The 21,233-nt window shown below is 41.1% G+C and overlaps 1 protein-coding gene across 1 annotated transcript; it reads right to left on the bottom strand.

The window, feature by feature from the left end:
* Positions 1-2,433: 2,433 nt before the first annotated feature.
* Positions 2,434-16,466, bottom strand: CPOX (coproporphyrinogen oxidase). Its single transcript, XM_028505202.2, has 7 exons — positions 15,823-16,466; positions 13,469-13,612; positions 13,087-13,201; positions 11,572-11,709; positions 9,430-9,648; positions 6,308-6,412; positions 2,434-4,048 (listed from the first exon to the last, which is right to left on the bottom strand). Exons 1-7 carry the CDS (start codon positions 16,340-16,342, stop codon positions 3,961-3,963), a joined length of 1,329 nt encoding a protein of 442 aa, XP_028361003.1. The 5' UTR covers positions 16,343-16,466; the 3' UTR covers positions 2,434-3,960.
* Between the last annotated feature and the right edge of the window lie 4,767 nt (positions 16,467-21,233).

Genomic DNA, 21,233 nt, shown 5'->3' with positions numbered 1-21,233 from the left:
CCCAAAAGCCCAAAACACAACTAAATATGCTAGCAGATTTATGATAAAGGACTTTTTAAAATATATTTTATTGATTATGCTATTACGGTTGTCCCATTTCCCCCCTTCACTCCCCTCCACACTGTACACCCTCTCCCACCCACATTCCCCACCTTTAGTTCATGTCCATGTGTCATAAGTTCTTTAGTCTCTATATTTCCCATACTATTCTTGCCCTCCCCCTGTCTATTTTCTACCTACCATCTATGCTACTTATTCTCTGTACCTTTTCCCCCTCTCTCCTCCTCCCACTCCCCTGTTGCTAACCCTCCATATGATCTCCCTTTCTGTGGTTCTGTTCCTGTTCTAGTTGTTTGCTTAGTTTCTTTTGGTTTTGTTTTAGGTGTGGTTGTTAATAATTGTGAGTTTGCTGTCATTTTACTATTCATGCTTTTTCTTATCTTCTTTTCTTAGATAAGTCCCTTTAACATTTCATAAAATAAGGGCTTGGTGATGATGAACTCCTTTAACTTGACCTTATCTGAGAAGCACTTGATCTGCCCTTCCATTCTAAATGAAAGCTTTGCTGGATAGAGCAATCTTGGATGTAGGTGCTTGCCTTTCATGACTTGGAAAACTTCTTTCCAGCCCCTTCTTGCCTGTAAGGTCTCTTTGGAGAAATCAGCTGACAGTCTGATGGGAACTCCTTTGTAGGTGACTATCCCCTTATCTCTTGCTGCTTCTAGGATTCTCTCCTTCATTTTTACCTTGGCTAATGTAATTATGATGTGCCTTGGTGTGTTCCTCCTTGAATCCAACTTCTTTGGGATTCTCTCTGAGCTTCCTGGACTTCCTGGAAGTCTATTTCCTTTGCCAGCTTGGGGAAGTTCTCCTTTATTATTTGTTCAAATAACTTTTCTACTTGTTGCCCTTCCTCTTCTCCTTCTGCTACCCCTGTAATTCAGATGTTGGAACGTTTAAAGATGTCCTGGAGGTTCCTATGCTTCTCCTTGTTTTTTTGAATTCTTATTTCTCCATTCTTTCCTGTTTGGTTGTTTCTTTCTTCCTCCTGGTCCACTCTATTGTTTTGAGTCCCAGTTTCCTTCCCATCACTATTGGTTCCCTATGCATTTTCCTTCACTTCTCTTATCGTAGCCTGCATTTGTTTATCTAATTTGCAACCAAAATCAATCAATTCTGTGAGCATCCTGATCACCAGTGTTTTGAACTGTGCATCTGATAGGTTGGCTATCTCTCGGTTGCTCAAAAGGATGGATTCTGGGGCTTTAATTTGCTCTTCTGTTTGAGCCATCTCTCTCTCTCTTTTTTTTTTTTTTTTTGTTTTGATCACACCTGTTACAGTAAGGGGCAGAGCCTTAGGTGTTCACCAGGGCAGGGCCCCCCAGTCGCTGTGTTGTGACGTTGTATGTGGGGGTGGGGTCAAAAGGGAACAATGGCAGTTGCTCCATTCTCTGTGGGACCTCAGTCCCTTCTACTTCCCCCAAGCAAACTGAGCCCCTCTGGTGCCAATTCCCGTGTGGGTGGGCTTGTGTACACCGTGAGACCCTCCAAGGACCTCCCCTGTGAGGCTGGGTGTCTCTCCGTGCACCTCAACTCCCACAGGTTTCCTCAATCAGTGTCCTGAGGCTCTATTTCCCAGAGCTGTGATCCTGGGTTACAAGCACTGCCTTACTTTACAATCGCCGCCTCACTGGGTCTGCAGGTTGCCGGTTGCCACCCCTGGGCCGGGGTCTGCCAGCTGCCACCTGCACACTCAGGGTCCACCCGCTGCGGTCTTGCGTGCCCCAGATGCCTTACGTGCCCAGTCCCACTGCTCTCTGCTCTCCGCACCATGACCCACGCCTGACTGAACATCTCCACCCCTCCTCCTGGTCTGGATGCATGGGTCTAATTCAACTTCTTGGTTGTCCGACTTCCATTCAGATCAATTTTCTGTCACTTCCAGATATTATTCTGTTCCTAAGTTGTTGTTGTCCCTATCTTGGTTGTGCATGGAGGTATGGTGCATCCACCTATGCCTCCGTCTTGGCTGGAAGGCCCAGGACTTTTTATTATAAACAACAAAATGAGGTTTATCTGAACATTCATTCACCCATTCATATGCCTATATGATGGGTTTTTAATTCAATCAGCATTGTTGACATATAAATTATATGCTCAATAAAATCCCATGATTTTAAGTGTGACATTCAGTGAGTTTTGGTAAATGTATACAGTTTGGTAATCACTGCCACAATCAATATATGGAACATTTCCAACACCTCAAAATACTCATCTGTTCCCTTTCCCAGTCAACCTCCCAGCCCCAGCCCCTAGCAACCACTGATCTGCTGTCTGTTGTTGGAGTTGACTTTTCAGGGTTTGTACACGGTGTCCTTACACAGGGACAGCTCTCCTGTGTCTGGCTTCTTTCACTAGGCACTAAGCTTTTTAAATGCTCATCCACGTTGTTCTGTTTATCAGTAGTCTTTCCTTTTCCTTACAGAGTATTTTAACATTTGGATATATCACAATTTCTTTATCCATTCACCTGCCAATGGGCATTTGTGTTATTTCTAATTTTTGGCTATTGTGAAAACAGGTGCCATGAAAATATGAGTGCAAAAGTTTTATTTTATTTTGGGTGGTAAAACACTTAGGAATGAGGAACTCAGGTTTTAGAACTAAGAAATACTTGTCTTCTCTTTGTCGGTTATCCTGAAAAAAAGTGAAAAATACAAACACATTCCATAATAAATTTAATCAGCAAACCAGGTGTTGGACAGTTGAAAATGTAATCATTTTCCAGCCCTAAAGAGTCACACGTAGTTACACACATTCAACATGTTCTGAGATGATGCTTCACACCAGGTAGGAAGACACTATTCCTTACAAGCCTCAATGTATTGTGGATTCAAAAAAAAACAAACAAAACAAAACCAAGCATGTTCCTAATATGGTATAAACAAATAAACCATATTAAGAATTTTGTTGTGATTTTCCCATGAAAGAAACATGTATTTATAAAATGCCTACATGCTTGTCACCCTCATAACATTTACATTATATTTGCTTCAATTAAAGAAGGAAAATGTTTATCACCAATAGAGAAATATTTCCTATATTCATAGCATCCCCAGGATTGTTTAAATTTCCATACAGAACTGTCTGGTATAGAATATTTTAAATAGCAGAATCAATGGTTATAAGGTTTCACATTTAAAAGTGCAGAGAATCCCAAGATTAGCAAATTAGGGTTCTACAAAATTCAGTTACAACTTAGATCTTCCTTATTTAAATAACAGTGATATAGAATTAACAACTACAGGTAATCACTGAATTGTAACCTATGCAGAGATTAAGAAAATTTCAAATGTTCCCGAATATCTATCATTATGAAAAAGGGAGTATGGTATAATATTATGATTTCTACAGCAAGATACATGATTACAAACCTTATGATTAAAGAAACTTCAGTAATAACAAAGTAAAGCTTTTACGTTCATTTCAAGTTGCTTTCTAAAATTACTAATAAGCTCAATTTCATTGAATTAATGAAACTAAATTTGTCCCAAGACAGATTTTTGTGGCAGAAACTAAAACTTTAAAAATATATATAAAATAAAAATAACATGAGAAGTTCCCTGATACAAATTGTAGTATTTAGTTGGATTCCCTTAACTCAGTACAGGAAACCCCATGTCATACTTTGTAAACCAGTCACATAAAGTGATTCTAAAAGCACAGATGAGACTTATATCCACCTATGGACTCTGACAAGCTGCCATATCACCACCCTGACAACATCCAATGGAAACCTGTGGGGCTTAAAACACAGTTCTCCACCTGCCAAGGAGGCAGACTCCAGAGTGAAGGCTGGGGCTCAAGACTCAGGTAACTGCCACACAGTGGCAACGGTGCCGGCCAGCGTGGGGCAGGCGTTCTGTGTCCTCACTCCCCAGGAAGGCTGCTTTGCCTGCATCAGTGCGCCCAGTCCCTTGGATGGCGCAGAACTTCCAGAATTTCAGCTTCTTTGGAGTTCTCTGAGGGTGAATGCATGTACTCCCAGCTAGGACATCCAAAACAGAAGCAGAAAATGTAATAATAAAAATAAGTGACACACATACCTTTTTACTTAAGATAAATGAAAACTAAACTTCTAAATGAGTAAAAAATGTTTTATACCTCTTTGCCTCCACTGTGCCTAATATGCCTTTTACACAGTAGGCTTTTAAAAAATGCTTATTGCTAAAGAAACGGTTTCCTAATTCTTGAGCATACTCTGATTAATACTAATATCCGCCCCCAAAAATGCACTTTTACTCTAAGCCATGGTTTTACGAAGTGTAGAACCTGAGATGACCCATGGGCAAACTCTTTTTTAGCTTCACACTTACACATTTATTTTGTGTTACTTTCTATTTATTGAAATATTGGTTTGCCTTTTTAAATAAATTCTTTCTCAGGAAAAAAATAAGAGTATAAAGTTAAAGTAAAGAATACATCAGACAACATACAAATATGGTCGAAATGGCTAAGCTGTAGTATGAAGTCTGGCAAACAGTGGTTGGCACTCTTTTCCTGTAAAGGGCCACATAGTAAACACTTCAGGCTTTGTGGGGCTACATATGGTCTACTTGCATATTCTTCTGTTTTTAATAAATCCTTTAAAAATGTAAAATCCATTCTTAGCTCAAAGGCAGTACAAAGGCAGACCACAAGTGGACTTGGATTTATCCTGCAGCCTTAAGTTTGCAGCCCCCTTGGTACAGACTACAGGAAACTAAAGGGAACCTGTTGCATTAATGCTATTCAATGAGAAAGGGAGTGACTTCTAATCTACCCACATCTGCTTGGAATGTGCATTATAATTAGGAGCCAGAGGCCTTAAGAACTCATCTCTACTTTTTAATCACACCTCCTCTCCACAGTGGCAGGAACGCCTCACAGGGATGTGTGTGAGCTTTTAGCCATGGACATAAGATCCCCAAAATAATGGTTAAACAAGGGCAGAGCCAATGCCATTGTGAAGGCAGTGACAACCACAGAGGGCACTGATCTCACAAGGCTCCATCTGGATGGCAGAATGACACAATGCAGGCCAATGTCACCCAGTAGTTCATTCTTATTTGGACATTTAAGTTCACGGAGAAAAGAAGATTCTAGCTCTTGTAAAGCAAACAATGGTAATTTTTTTTCCTGATCTTTTCTATTTCAGTCTGGATACACATGATTCTCATTTTCTCAAAGGCAACAAAGTCCATTGTAGATCTTTATTAACCTAATAGCACCAGTATAAACATATGTCTTAAAAATTCCCCCCAGAGCCCTGGTCAGTGTGGCTCAGTTGGTTGGAGCATCATCTAGTAAACGACAGGTTTGATTCCCATTCATGGCACATGACTAGGTTGTGGGTTCATCCCCAGTTGGGGCACATATGAGAGGCAACTGATTGATGTTTCACTCTCACATCAATGTTTCTCTCTCTCTTTCTCTCCTCCTTCACCCCTGCCCCCCTTTCTCTGAAATCAAAATCAATAAGCATGTCCTCAGGTGAGGATAAAAAGAAAATAAGAATTAAAATAAAATAAAAAGAAATTAAAAAAAACTTAAATAAAATAAAATAAAATTCCCTACACAGATTTAATTAACCTCCAGGAAGCTCACAGCAGCATGTAAGCCAAAGAAAGACTGCCAAGCACCCAAAATGATCTCTCATACTTTCAAACAAGCTTAACACTCCATACTGGAGAGTACGACATTTCCTCACAAGTGCAGTAATTTCTAATGAAATTAAGTTTAAAAAACTGACATGTTCAAATAAATAGCTCTTCCTAGAAAACAAGTAGGGAAGGTTGATCTGGCCCCTTAGACACTGTCACCTCCTATCCTTTTACCCCCTGGGTCCTCTCCCTGCTCTAGCACACAAAGCTGTATCATTCATCCCCCTACTGCTTAAAGACACCCAATTTGATTTTCCTTAATTATTTGACTACTATTTTCTTATAAAATCTGCAAAGTCAAAACCAGTGAAGTCTTTAAGTAAGACATTTGCAGTGTAAACATTCCTGTTTGATGGGATGGGATTGAGGGTCGGGGAGTAATCTTTTTTTTTAAGATTTTATTTATTTATTTTTAGAGAGGGAAGGGAGGGAGAAAGAGAGAGAGAAAGAAACATCAATGTGCGGTTGCTGGGGGCCGTAGCCTGCAACCCAGGCATGTACCCTGACTGGGAATCGAACATGCAACACTTTGGTTAGCAGCCCACGCTCGATCCACTGAGCTACGCCAGCCAGGGGGAGTAATCTTTATGATCAGCTATTCTTACCGGGCAGTTAGAGGCAAAGACATCAAGATGCTCTCAATCCTGGATCCTGGGGTGAAGAGGCCAAACTTTGTGCCCCGATCATACAGCAGGTTAAATTCGACATACCTGACATAAAGATATCAAATAGTATTAAGGGTCAGCTGAATAAAATGTTTCTTAAAGGTAGTCCATAATGAATTCTTAAAGGGGGTACATCTTCCTGCACACCCCCCATCAGCTGGAACACCCGTCTATTGCCAGTTGTGTTTTCTCCATCTGGACAGGCGGACATAAAAGGGTATTCTATTCAACAAACAATAGGATACAGATTTGGTCCCAACACAAGGCAGTTATAAAATAAGAAGGTTGTTTTCCAACAAATAAAAAGCATGAACACAAAGCTGAGAACTTTAAGGCACGAAAGTTATGGAAAAGAAATGGCACCCTAGATAAGGACAGTGCAGCTCCTCCGGCCCTCCCACGGTCTGGGGTACTTCAGTCAAAAATTTCATTCCACTGCCTATAACTCACAAGTCCTACTACCAGGTAAAAATCTTATAATTAAAAGGCCATGCAAATAACAGCAATCTATTAATATTTACCAACATATTCTAGATATTTCCTTCCATTAAATACTTAAATAGCATTAATAAATGGTAATATAATTTAGTCTTCCTGTGGAATCATGGCAATAATAATAAGTAATGATTGAGTTGCAGTGCTCGAATTTTATTTAAGGTATTAAATAGTTATCAGTATGCAAAATATTACTTAAGTGGATCTTATTACTATGCAAAATATAATTTAAGTGAATCTTAACTTCTTCCTCACTAAGACCATAGAAAAGAATTTCCACCTCTCAGCCCTTTTCTGCCCCTGCCTCATACTACCTTTCTGAAACATGGTATTTACGGAATGGCTGTAGTTCTCTGATTTGTACTGATGTCTTTATCAAAGACCCTTGTAAGAAGCTCCCTAAATAAGCTTTCTGTAGGATCCCCTGCTGCTTTCCTTTTTGAGTGAATGATGCTCCTTTCCCCATACATTAGCCTCTCTGACTCCCACCAGGTTTCACTTAGAGCTGACCTTTCTGATTCTTTCCATATATGAATCCTCTCTGAGGTACCTGTGGACTATGGACTTTAACCATTCCCTTCAATTTAACTGATGCCTAAATTTTATCCCATTTCCCTTTCCCAAAATACAACAAAACAACAGTTAATTAAAGATCTTTAGTTTCTGCTCTTCTATGAAAAAAGAAAGACTAACACTTTAACTGAAGTTCAAGGTCTAGGGGGAGAATAACAGTAACTGAGGGCAAGAGACTAAAAGTCTGCAAGTACAGACTGTGAAGTAAGAAGGGATGCAGTTGGATCACTGCAGGAGAAACTCTTTTTGGGATTGGAGGAGGGGAAGAGCAGCTCTGAAGGAGCAGATAGGGTTGTAAATGCCTAGTGAGACAGCACAGACAGTGCTGGTAAATGCAGTGAAGGGCTGGGGTAATCTTTAGCCCCAGAGTTTACTGCCAGCCTAAGGCCCAGAGATAAGGGCGGTAGAAGGAGGCTTGAACAATTGCCGCCACAGCACAGAAAGTTAATCTAACACCCCACACTTCTAACTCAAAAACCAAACAACATGCAATGATATTTATAAATGGAACTTCAAAATGTCATTAAATAATGAAAAAAAACACACAAAAATACATTATTCCCATGTCCAATAGGTGTTAAAGGCTTCACTTCATTAGCATTCAAAAAACCTGCCAGTTTTGCATATGAAATCTTATGCAAAACTAGCACATTGCACTTTCCACAGCTTTGTTTTTTTCTTTTTCAGTTATCCTCTTAGGTGTACCTTCCCCACTCAACTGTGAGCTTGTTTTCACAGGCCCATGTTATGCTCACCTTTGTAGCCAGCCCTAGGGGGCATATAAGAAATGTCAAGTGAAAAAAGGAAGACAAAGTAAAGGTGTATTTGAGAAATTACAGGAAAAACAACAAACGGGTTCCAAAACAGATGAATTGTTTAAGAAGTTTTTAAGAAGAAAAATTAATCAGCTCTCATTTTCTCAAGTTTATAAATAGGGACCCAGAAAGCACAGGCAGTCATGAGGAAGAATACAAACATTTATCTTTAGACTTGGGACATTATTGAAGCTGACCTTTTCCAGGCACTAGTCTTACCTCCTGAAGAACCCAAAGTATCATATGCCTGAGACAGAACAACCTCAAATGAGATAATCCATTTTATAGCTATAAACCAGTAATACATAAGCAATGAAGATGGCACCAAGAAACATGCAAGCCGGCAGAGTGGATAATTTAGAGCTGAGTCACAAGCACACCCCAGTGAAGATAACTTCACGATGATGACCAGAGTGAGCTCAGCAAGCCCAATGCACAGAGCAGGGAGGCTAAGGTGGGTATCAGGGGAAGAAACACAAACCTACTTCAGCCACTTCTTTCATGAAAGGGAAAGACTGCAAGTTTTGACGTCATGATAACCTGGTTCCACCCCCAGGATCTTTTATTTACCAGCTATGTAATCTTGGACAAGGAACTTGCCTTTCTAGATGAGAAGTCTTTCATCTAGAAAATGATGATTGGTTTGTGGAAAAAATTAGATGCAAACTGACTCATATATTGGTTGGCACATAGTAGGGACGCCATAATTAGTAAATATCATTAGGTATAAATAAGTTCTAAAATGATTATTTTCATTACAACAACTTCCACGAAACCTTAATGAGGAATGAAAAAAAGGTGTGATTCCAATTTAAGAAGTAGCAAAAACCTTAAACGATACCTGTTATTTTGGCATAAGGCTGCAGGGTACTGCAAGAAGATTACCTAAAAGAAACTGGCTAAATTAAATTCAGCAAGGACTTACTACATGCCTACTATGAATCTCCTCGTACATATAGATAAATGAAATACACTTTGCTCTTTCTATAATACTATTTTACACAATGACTTTTTATTCATTTACTATTCGTCTAGTTACGAAAAGAAGTTAGGAAGAGTATTAACACAATGCTGGCAACGTATCTGCCCAAGATAACACACCACCCACTATTACCACCGCTGCTCCACCTCCCCCACAGTTACACAATGAGATGGTTTATTCTCCTTTCACTCACTCACCGTCCTCTCCGGAGCTGCTGCCACAGCTTCTCCTGAGGGGTGAATGAGTCATCACGGTGCTTTTTCACAAGGGGAATGTAAGAGGGAATGACGGCCTGGGCACAGCTCTGCACAAAGTGAAACACTTCCTCCTTGGATGGAGAGTCAAGGTCATCGAAAAAGATACCCCCAATACCCCTCCGTTCCCCACGATGGGCTATAAAAAAGTAATCGTCACACCTGGAAAACAGAGCAAGGCCAAATCAGGAATCAAAGGGAAAAAAACTGATGAAAATCAATGTGAGTGTTTCAAATCAGAGCATTATCCTTGACTAACGCTAGCACCATGTCCTTACTCTTTGTGCAACTATGAATACAAAACTAGGGCTTTAGACAGAGTTCCTGCCATTAGTGCCAGTATTGGATATGGTTTTACTTTTATCTGCAAAGCAAATAGGCAATTTAGTACATGTCTATCTAAAGCCTATGGCACTCTAAGACCTTTAGCAAAAGAGAGAAAACAGCCCAGTACTAATGCTATATTTCTGGAAACAAGTGATGCTGCTGCCCTCAGAAGCATTGCTGCTCCTGAAGGAGGCAGGACAGAACTCTTTTACCAATAAGACCAGAACCAGGCTCCTCACTGGGCACCAACCCCGAGCTCTCCGAATCAAGTTCTTTATTAACCAAAGGGAGGTGTAGTAAATAATCTCTAAGGTCTCTTTTAGAAATAAAACTTGATGGCTTAATGGCATGCATGACTGAGAGAAGTGATTTTGGAAGGAAACATTCAGAGTGTACAGTCTTCCAGAATGCTAAAGGCAACCCCTCTGAGCCCACACACGAAACTATCCGTCTGTCCTCATGTCTTTCCCCATCTGTGGCTCCTAGAGAACCTTTCCTAAGAAGCCATTCCTTCAATGCTAAATTTGTAGACTAGTTTACATTGGGGAAATGGTTCTTTTGATAATTTTTATAGAATAAGGGTCCCTTAAGTGGAAAAACCTGTACAAGAAAAAACTAAAAGCCATGTACAAGTTTCTTAAAAATAGCTGTAAAATAGCTGTAAAAATAGCTTAAACAAAAATAGGCTATAAATGCCCAGAACTGCTGCACTGCTGTAAGTCACCTCGACTGTGACTTGTTGGCTTTCCCCCCACCCCCAAGCATTGTGTTAACATAGTTAAGGGACATCCTGAGCAAGGGTATGAAGTCAGCTTTAACCAAATCACATTTTAAAACCTCTCTTTATGAAATTATGAAATTAAGAAATTTGCTACATACTTACACTAAAAAGTTCTTTCTAACTAGCCTGCATCCTAGATATTACTATTACCCAGTTAAAATGACAAAAAAGAGAAAACCAAAACCAGCGACTGTCTACCCTACCAATCTTCCTCCTGGAAAGATGCTGATTTGTGGGAGAAAAAAATACCCTTCATCTTACATCTGTGCATCTCTTCATCAAATGAAAAGACTATTCAAATGCTTTACCTTTCTGGGGATTTTAAAGTTGAACTCCATGCTCTTACATAAAAGACATCAAGCAAGGACATTATTAGCTATAAAGGCAAAGGAGAAAAATAAAACCTTTCTGTTCTTCCTTTTTCAAGAATGCCAATTAGCTCTAAGCAGTTTGAGTGCTTTTATTCCAAACAGTTTATGCCTGGACTCCATTTCACATCCACCAAACACCCTGGGTCTCCTCACAACTCCTTTGTTTTTTTCTTTATACAAGTTTCTTTCACAAAGTGTCCAGTTCCATCTTTCTCCTTGTCCAAAGTCTCTGGCATGTTTGCATCTGCCCCTAGCAGTTCTCCAACCCTTCCTATGCCCTCATCCGTTCCCGAGGCAATAAAAAGACAATTCTCTTCTAGGATAGGAATACCCCGTCATAGTATTAAAAAGCCTTGGATTCACAATCATAAATCACCTTAAAGTTTATATTTGAAATCATTTGGAATCAAACAAGATGCTGCTACCCAATTTTTATTGCAGACATTCAAATATTCCTAAGTAAATGATGTACGAAAACCATGTAAGACTGGTATCCCAATTCTGGTGGGCAAAGAACACAGTTCTACCTTCATTAGCTGAAAAAGTTATTTAGTGAGGAATAGAATATACTATAGGTATCATGACAAGTTCAGTATCTTTACCTACCATTTTTTAAACTTAGGATAGAGATCTGGGCTGTGCCGGTCACAAGCCTCCTTTAGAGTTCTGTGAAAATGGACAGCATCCTCGTGGTTCAGGTATGTTGGAGTAAGGTCACATCCACCACCAAACCACCACTGCTTGCTACCTACCAAATCAAGACATGTAAATGTGATCTGGACTCTGGACTTTGAGATGCAGTACACTGTTCACTGTTACTAGCAAACTTAATTTATCAGCTTATTTTATTAAACATGAAATGAGTAACAATAAAAACAAAACCCCCTGAATTTGGCTCTGAAGGGCCAGTAAGGCCTAGACAGGAAAGAAGAGGAAGTAGAAAATTAAAAAGTAAGAGAGCAGACCAGGCAGGTAAATGGTATGCACAAGGAAGGGAATGATCACACACCACACAGGTGGACCAAGGTGTGCCTTCCAACTCTGGCTGCATATTAAAATCACATGAGAAGCTTAAAATGCCTCTGCTAGGTCACAATTAAAAAAAAAAAAAACAACAACAACCCAGGAGATTCTTCCCCTGTACTAGGAACAATTGCCACCTTCTCCCTTTTCCCCTGGAAAGGGTAAAAACAGTTGCTGAGGGAGACAACTTACCATTCAAGAATAACTACTTCATGTGCTTAGTTAGGGTTGTCAGTACCAGTTATCAATTTTTAAACATTAAAAGGTTGAACCAAACTAAGTGGCTTCAAAATGAAAAGCTAAAAACATTGACTCTAAATGCCTCACCTGCAGAGACACCAACAGGTGCAGCATGGCACTGCATAGATGCTCTGACAGGTGGTAAGAGCTGGCCCAGCTGATGGGGGACCTAGGCTGGAACTACTTGTATGTAACCAAGCAAGATCAACTGCACCCCATCTCATAATGCACTGGTGACTCACAAGGCAGTGCATGTGGAAGATATTTTTCAAAAGCAAGTTCTCAGTTTCAACTTAACCTTGCACATGAGGTTTTCCTTTGAGTGCAATGAGTTTATATTTGCAAAGAACCCTGTGTGCATACACTTTATGTTGAGGTTCATTAAATCATTCCTTCTGTGTTGGAGGAAATATGGAGGGGGCCAAAGTCCAGCCAATATCATTTTCACTTTTCATGGCCAGTGCATAATCCATTTTCCTGCCAAGGAATGAGCCTGAAAAACTAGTTAAAATTGTATTTGTTTGTTCACATTATTAGGTATTATGCACACAAACCTGTTTTAAAATACACATTTTGACCTGGCTGGACCTGGCTGGATTGTGGATCCTGGCTGGATCCACAATCAGTGGATTGAGCGCAGGCTGTGAACCAAAGTGTCGCAGGTTCGATTCCTAGTTAGGGTACATGCCTGGGTTGTAGGCCATGACCCCCAGCAACCACACTTTGATGTTCCTCTCTCTATCTCCCTCCCTTCCCTCTCTAAAAATAAATAAATAAAAATCTTAAAAAAAAAGATGTCCCCATTAAAAAAAAAATACACATTTTGCACAGTAATACTTTCCACAGCTCCGGGCACACTTACCATCAGCTTCTTCGACTTCAAAATATCTATAGTTGAAATGGATAGTAGGGGCGTGAGGATTCTTGGGGTGGATAACAGAGCTCACACCCATAGCAGAAAATGGCAGTTTACCTGGAAAGTAAAACACAGAATGTTTTGTATCAAGCCAAGCCACCTGGCTTGATAGAAAATAACTCCAACATGGTTTCCTGATCAATTTTCAAAAGCTGCTTTTTAATTTTTCTCTTAAAATATAATTTTAGAAAAGTAAGTATGAACATGTTTATAGAGCATATGCACCCAAATGGCTTTTTACAGAAGCAACATTTATTTTACAAATAAAACTTGTAGGGGAAAATGGTTTGCAGCAACTATTAAAGGCTGTGGAGACTGGTTTACCATCTTTACTCTTCAGATTCTTTCCTCTGCTTTTCATTTGCTTTGCTGCTTCCTCAGAAAGATTTCCATGAACGACAGAAATGCTCACCCCGGCCTTTTCAAAAACATGCCCATCTTGAAGTACACAGCTGATGCCACCACCTCCTGTTCACAGAAATGTAAAATGAGGAGAGAATGGAAAACTGAAAACAAAATGCAAAATTGAAAACAACCCTTGCGTGGGGTGGTAGGATTAGGAGTTATTTTCCATAATTTGTGTATTTATGATTTTCAGGTGCAATAAAATTAGATAATTAGCTTAGCTTTATAACATTTGCTACTGATCACAGGCAAATATTACCTCCCCAAATCACCAAAATCAGTATTTCTTCCACATTTTATGCTGCCATCTAAAATCAATCACCAGAATGTCTTCTCTTCAAATACTACTTCTCTTGTTATAATCAACGAGAGAAAGCTAAGGTTAAAAACCAGCATAGGTATACCTGAACATTGTTGTATTATCACCAAATTAAAGAGCCCCATATTGTTTCAACTGTTTTTTTCTCAGTGTGCTGTTTGCCTTTTAATTTTGTTTACAGGCAACTGAAAAACAGTAAATATCCAATCACTTAAGGGATTTGGAACCTTAAACTGGTGAGACACACAGTGACATTTAGGTGCATAAGCTTTACTATTAGTAGTGGGTCTCTTGGTTTTTTAAGACACTAGCGGTACCACATGAGCAACTGTTTCATAAAGGTTCATATTTGGCTTGTTTTATTTCTAAGACTTTTATGAGCTGGAAAAGACATACAATGATCAAATACAACTCCTGTATATTTCGAATGAGGAAACTGGCGCACAGAAAGGCCAACACTTTATCCAGGAACACATAACTGGCAAATGGCCCAATTTGCCTCAGTGTTTTCTATTGGGTTGGTCAAAAAGTCTGTTACATTTTTTCCGTAAAATAAAAGACATATTTTGCATTTTCACCAATGACTTTATTGATTTGGATATTTTGAGTATGTTGGTTATCTCCCACTACTGGCTTCTAGTGGGCAGAGGCCAGGGGTGCTGCTAAACATCTTCCAATTCATAAGACAACCCCACGGTAAATAATTATTTGGCCAAAATGTCAACAGTACCAAGAAATTTCACAAACCACTTTTGACACACTCTATCAGTCACAGCACCTTTTCCGATCACTGCACAAAAGTTTTTTTGGTGTTTTAGTTGCGTTTTTACCTTTCTTGAAATGTAAAGCATAATACATTGAAAATGTTGTGTATTTTCTTCCATCTTCAATATTAAAATAGCTGCATAAAAATTCACCAATTTTGATAAGTTTTTTAAATGCATGCTGATGTGACAGCTGTCACAATACAATCTAACAAAATTGTTTCTGGAGCCATCATATGGGAAAAATGTAACATACTTTTTGGCCAATCCAATATGCATCAGACACTATTTTAAACACTTGACATTTATTTATCTCATTTAATCTTTATAATACCCTCATATGTTATTTCTAATCTTGTTTCATAGCTAAGGAAACAGAGGCACAAAAAAAGTTACTTCTGAAGATCACACAGTCTAATATTTGAGATTCTGTGCCCTCGTTCAATGGTCTTCACTTAAAAACATTACAAGATGGAAAACCAGGTTAAACTTCACTTAATATGAATATGGCTGTATCAAAGCCCAAGACGAGCTGATGACAGCAAAGTCAGAAATCCTTCAAGTTTAGGACCAAGATGTTGGGTTTCACTGTACCGGGAATAAAATGATCATGAATATGTAAGAACTGGATTGTAATATGAGGTATTTGCCATTGGAAGGAAATATTACCCTAGCAGGAAACAGATTGGTGCATTTTGTAGAACTACTGACAAACTGATAAAACATATCTTGTGCAATCTGGGAAAGTGACACAATTACACCCTTGGCTGGAGGACTCTGGCTGACACTTAGCAAAGAGCAGGCAAGTTTATCTTTCCATCTCCATTGGAAGGGAAGGTATAAAGGCACCAAAAGAAAGAGATAAAATATCGGGGAAATCTACGCTCAGTTACAAATGTGGGCATCCACTGTTGGCTAAAATAACCCTGAGAGTTGTACGAAAAAACGCCACTATACAACTGCAAAGACTTTGAAATGTCCATTACTCTAGAGTGACAGCAGATCTGGTTCCACACCTGCAAGAAAAAGGCTGAAGCCACTTTCAGTGTCAATCTTTCTAACGGTGTCCCTTCTAATCTAGCAGATACCCCTTTGCTACTCCCACCCTCTTTTCTGAATCATTTTCTGCCGGCAACTTAGAGCCCAATCTCTTTTGCCCATCGTCACCTCCCGCTATGCGCCGACCTCACCTTCCTTCCTCTCCCACCGGTCCACAGAGAAGCTGGCGCCCCCGTCGACCTGTGCCAGCGCCTTGCACACCTGGGCCTGGGTCTCCAGGATCAGAAGCTCCATCTTGGTCTTCATGTCGCCCGGCCTCCTCCGCAGCTCCTGCAGGTCGGTCACAGGCAAGGCCATAAAGCAGCTGCAACGGCGGGCCAGCTCATCCTCCTCCTCCGGCCTCCCGGGCGAGGGGCCCCGCGTCCCCGAGCTCTTGGGCACCATCTCGGCCCGCTGTACGTGACCAAAGGCGGCGGCAGCTAGCCCCGCCAGCCCCGCCAGGGCCACCGCTAGCCCTGTACCCAGCCGGGAGCCTCCTCCGGCTGTCAAGCCACTCCCCAGCCCACGGCTCTGCTCGGTGCGGGATGCGCCCGGGGACCCGCAGACGCGTCCCGCCGTGCAGCGTCGGGACCATTCACGCAGCTCCCTGCAGCCGCCACGAGACACGCGCCAGCAGGGGCCCGCGCCCAGTCGGCCCAGGTGCAAGGCCATGCTCCCGCACTGTCACCCGGGGCCGTGCCCGCGTCCCGGAGATCGGCCCTTGAGCGTCCCCAAGAGTCCCGAGCCCAGGAGCCGCAATGGGATGGTGAACTTTCGGCGGAGTCCGTCCTCCGGGTGGGGTCCCGGGCGGGCCGGCTGTAGCGGCGGGCGGCGGCTGGCGAGCGGGGGATTCTGGGAGCTGTAGTGCGGCCGCTATCGCCGCCTGCAGGAGCGGTCCCGAGAAAGATAAAGAATCCGCTTTCCGCACCAGGGTGTGCTCGACTGGAAAGAGAGCTGGGGTGCGGAAAGTGCCAGATTACAGTGGGGGCGTAAGCAGAGATAAAAGCGACTTTCTTGTAAATTACGTCCCTGGTATGCCGTTCAATCAGCCACGGGGAGAAGACCAAGCAGGACTGGACATGGGGGAGTGACTGGGACAGAAATAAAGCCTGAAGACCCGCCCCCTGCCCCCACCTACAGTTTCCAACAGGTTGCAAATCCTGACTCCTCTATAGAAGGCCGCCTCGTTCCTGGGTACCTGGTTCTAGTTCCGCAGGGTTTGTGGAACTTGTAGGATTGGTTGGGGGGCGGGGGGAGGGGGGTGCTGAGAAATTTCTTGCATAGTGGCGAGTTTCTAAAGGAAGCCTGAAAAAAAACGTGGAAGCTTCCTAAGAATTCCTAGGAATATACTTTCTGGGATCAACTTGATGTCACAGTTCTATCATTAAAATATTCTCAGGCCTTGCTTTTCCTACGATTAGAGACAGGAAAAGTAACTATTTTACTAGACCAGCATAAAGTTCATGACCTGGTGTGTTTGGGTGGACAAGGAATAAGATTTAAACATTTATCATCATCCTGCAGTTGTAGGATGCTGCCAACTATTTCTCAGGTTTAGTACTTCGAACAATTCCTGTACACTAGGCAGGAAAAACATTTATACTCCCTCTACCCCCACTCTCAAACACTCACACATACACACACTTTTAAAAATGAGAAAGGAAGCTAATGCAGATCTGATGGACAGATTTTTTGGTTCCTGTAACCATATCACAGTTCCATGTTGTCTGAACATAAAAGTGTAAAAGTGATTGTCCTGAGCTAATTTGCCCCTTAAGTCTCCAGGATGTTTTTAATTTCTTTTTTATTTTAAGATTTTATTTATTTACTTACAGAAAGAGGGGAAGGGAAGGTGACAGAGAGGGAGAGAAACATCCATGTGGTTCTTATGCACGCAGACAGGGCATGTGCCCTGGTGGGAATCCAACTGGTGACCTTCCACTTTGTGGACAATGCCCAACCAACTGAACCACACTGGTAAGGGCTGATTTTAATTTCTAGTAGTAGATATTTAAGTCACTGGTGGTGGTTTCTACAGGTTTTTCTTAATGGCTAGATGTCGTGATGGAACTTCAACAGCTATATGCAGACCAATTGTTCGGGACAGTGTAGTTTATCCATCTACAACTGCACCTGACAGCTCTCATATGTGGACATGATGTTAGCTGGGTGGGCACAGCTGACTCTTAGTGAAAAGTAAAGATCTGGACTGTGAAGTGAATAAACTACCTTGGAGGAAGCTTCTCACCATGGTGTAGCTCGATGAGAGGCTGAGTTGGGAAAGGAAAGGAAAGATAAGAACTATCACTCTAGGAGTGTCGTTTTGCCTCTTCTAGATGCCTGTGGTGAGGTTTGGCTGGGCCTGGTGATAACATGAATCTCATCAAGAAGAAACCTCTCTGGTCCATTTGAAAGAACCCCTTTCATTATTGCTCTGATTTTAAGACTACCCATAAAGTTAGTGAAAGATAAGCAGGCATAGGCCATTCTGAACCTTTGCCTAGCCAGATAGGCTGGAATTGAGCCAGTTGTGCACTAGTCTCAAGGTTTCCATCCCTTCCCATCTTTAACCCCTCTATACAAAGGGCCTCTCTCACTTCCTCCCCTGGCTTCCAGCACTCTCCCTCCCTTCACCTTAGATATCTGTGTTTAAAAAAGACCTTGAGAGTCTGCTTAATGCGAGTTTAAATCATTTCCTGGGGGATGAAATTGTCTACAGGAAGGATACTTGTATTCAAGCCTGATTTGCAGGTGGAGAGTAAAAGGGATCCACCATTAATCAATTTCAAGTATCAGAAAGCTAGCAGGGACAAGTAAAAAGTTTATAATAAGTCATAAAACATATAACTAGAAGATAGGGGTTCTCATTGATTTTTGAACCCAGTTTCCTACAATGCTTTATGTTCTATGTGACCCTACCAGCCAAAAAGAATCTCACTAGCCTTATACACACTCAAGAGGTATAGGTATATTAAGTATCATTTTTCAAAATACACATGCTTCTCAGAATCCTTACGAACTTTGCCCCTCCTCTATTCTCCAAAGCCCTGTTGAACATAACTGACTTTGGGCCTGCTGATGGTATATTAATTTGCCCTTTTCCAAAGAGAATTAAAAGGCACTCTGATGTCCCTCTGATAGCTTTACTACCTTCTAAACACACGCACGCACACACACATCCATAATTCCCACCAGCTTTACTGAATTGTACTGTTTTCACCAATTCTCAAATTCTGAAAGTCGAACTTAAGAAATGTATTATCATAGTGATTCAGCTCAGTTACTTTTGGCTAGATAAAAAACTCAGGTTAATTATTAACACAGTATTGCCAAATAGATATCTTTGCCTTGGCACACTTCTGGCAATTTCTTAGAAATTCTAATGAGGGTTATGAATTCTAATGAAGTAATTTTAAAATTAATTTTTCATAGAGGTATATATACCACCCAATTATTCTAGAAACATTTTATAAAAGAGAGCCTTTGTAAGTCCTTTAAGTTCTTTACCTTCTCTGCCTTTAGCCTTCCCCTCCCCCCAAAAAATAATTCTTCCCTACAGTAATACACATATGGTATCTGGAGTACCAGCAACCATTTTGTAATCAAGATTATGAAAGTCCAATGAAAAAGTCTGTAGGAAAATAAGATAGAAGGAGGCTGGGTGCTGATGGCATCCTTGCACAGATGCACCAGCCCTGGGCTGCCTACCTTTGGAGTTCATGTTATATGGGGAAAGAAGTAAATTAAGGTACTGTTCATCAGGCTTTCTTCTACCTGCAACTTTAGTCCTCCTAATATTCTAATTATTCCATCTTGGTTCAAATGCCCTCCCTAGAACCAGTCAACAATAGCCAGGAGTAGGGGAGGGATGAGACTATGTTAGAACATAGGAACATCCCACTGTAATCAGTGTTGGGGAGGGTGGGTGGTGAGTGTGGAATGTCATTTCTAAAAAAGGGGGAAATACAGTGAGCAGGCAATTTCATAGGTGCCCATTATAGAGAGAAATTTTTGAAGATGATTCCAGAGTATTGAGCCTGTGGATCTAAGAAATATGTAATTCAGAAGGAAGAAGTTGAAATGTAGGGGGGACAAGAAGTAATCAATGTGATCCAGAGATTTAAAAATTGTCTCCGCCAAGCAGCCAAAAAGTCTCCAGTCGTCCATTTGCCTGAATACGAGAGTTTCCTGGCCACCCACCCCTCTACTATACAATGCTCTCAACATCTGTTCTAGGAGACCTAAGGATGTCATGGGTCTACTGAAAAGGTTGGCGGGGGTTGGGGGCGTCATTTTAAAAAATGTTGGAGCCCTGGCTGACGTAGCTCAGTGGATTGAGCGCGGGCTGGGAACCAAAGTGTCCCAGGTTCGATTCCCAGCCAGGGTACATTCCTGGGTTGCAGGCCATAACCCCCAGCAACCCTACATTGATGTCTCTCTCTCTCTCTCTCTCTCTCTCTCTCCCTCCCTCCCTCCCTCCCTCCCTCCCTTCCCTCTCTAAAAATAAATAAATAAAATCTTTAAAAAAAATGTCGGGAATAAGATGTTGGGATACATGCAGGAGTCCCTTTGGTTATGCAATCAAGGAACAATACGCATTGGGCTAGTGTTGGGAGCAGTCCTCATCAGACAGCAATAACAAAGACATTCAACATTGCTCCTGGGTACCTACCTCCACAATGACTTCATGGCATTTGCAACTAGTGGTATTCGCAAGAGAGATGAAAAGCTGCTTTTATTCACGTCATGGAGAATTATTTCATCTGGTAAACTAGAGTACCCTTTGGGAATATACATACACATTTAAAACCTTTTAACTTAAACCCATATCAACATTTTTATAAACTTAGGAGTAAAAAGTCAGTTCCCTTTGCTTTCTGTAGCTATCTAGAGTGACCTTTCCCCCTGTGTATAACTGTTTATCTGGGACCAAGACCTGTTTCTGAAAGCGAAGAGATTGAATGAATGCATAAGGAAGGAGATGCACATTTGAATTTGAGATGCTGGTGGACTCAATAAATAGAAATGTGGGTCTGGAGAGGGGTGAGGGCTGGAAGGGTAGATATGTGAGATACCCACAGCTGGAATGATGAAAAGTACATAAAAGAACATTTAGAACAAAATGATAAAGGACTCAAATTCAGAAGACCAGACACCAGAGACATTGGGGGACAAGGGAAACAAGAAGTCTTAGGACCTTTGGTGCTATGTCACCAAATCCTCCTCAAGGAGGACAGTGTACTCAGCGACTAGAATGCTGTACTCTCTGATCAGAGATTCTAAGTGCCAACTCCCGGACACTGGAAATTAGGAAGTTATTGCTACCTCTGAGACAACAGCTTCAGAAAACTGGAAGAGGTGGCAGCTAAGTTGAAATTGACAGAATATATAGAACAACAGTGGCTCAGAGTGGGCAGTTAGTTATAGGATTGATTTTTTTTTTTTGAGGTGGAGACTTGAGCGTGTTTTTATTTTATTGTATTATTTTATTAGTTTATTTATTTATTTATTTAGTGGTAAGGAGTATAGACAACAGAGAGAAACTAAAACGGCAAGAATATGC

This window comes from Phyllostomus discolor, chromosome 2, assembly GCF_004126475.2.
Source record: "Phyllostomus discolor isolate MPI-MPIP mPhyDis1 chromosome 2, mPhyDis1.pri.v3, whole genome shotgun sequence".
In the NCBI taxonomy this organism is placed as follows: Eukaryota; Metazoa; Chordata; class Mammalia; order Chiroptera; family Phyllostomidae; genus Phyllostomus; species Phyllostomus discolor.
The sequence above is the reverse complement of the archived record's forward strand: the minus strand, read 5'-3'. Positions and strand labels throughout refer to the sequence as shown.

What these genes read in the sequence shown, in the direction of transcription:
- CPOX (XM_028505202.2), bottom strand. Translation starts at nt 16,342, where the DNA reads ATGGCCTTGCACCTGGGCCGACTGGGCGCGGGCCCCTGCTGGCGCGTG. An exon ending in CCGGTGGGAGAGGAAGGAAG is followed by an intron (nt 13,613 to 15,822) that starts GTGAGGTCGGCG and finishes TTCTGTGAACAG; the next exon opens with GAGGTGGTGGCATCAGCTGT. An exon ending in GTCGAAGAAGCTGATGGTAA is followed by an intron (nt 11,710 to 13,086) that starts GTGTGCCCGGAG and finishes TTTGGTAGGTAG; the next exon opens with CAAGCAGTGGTGGTTTGGTG.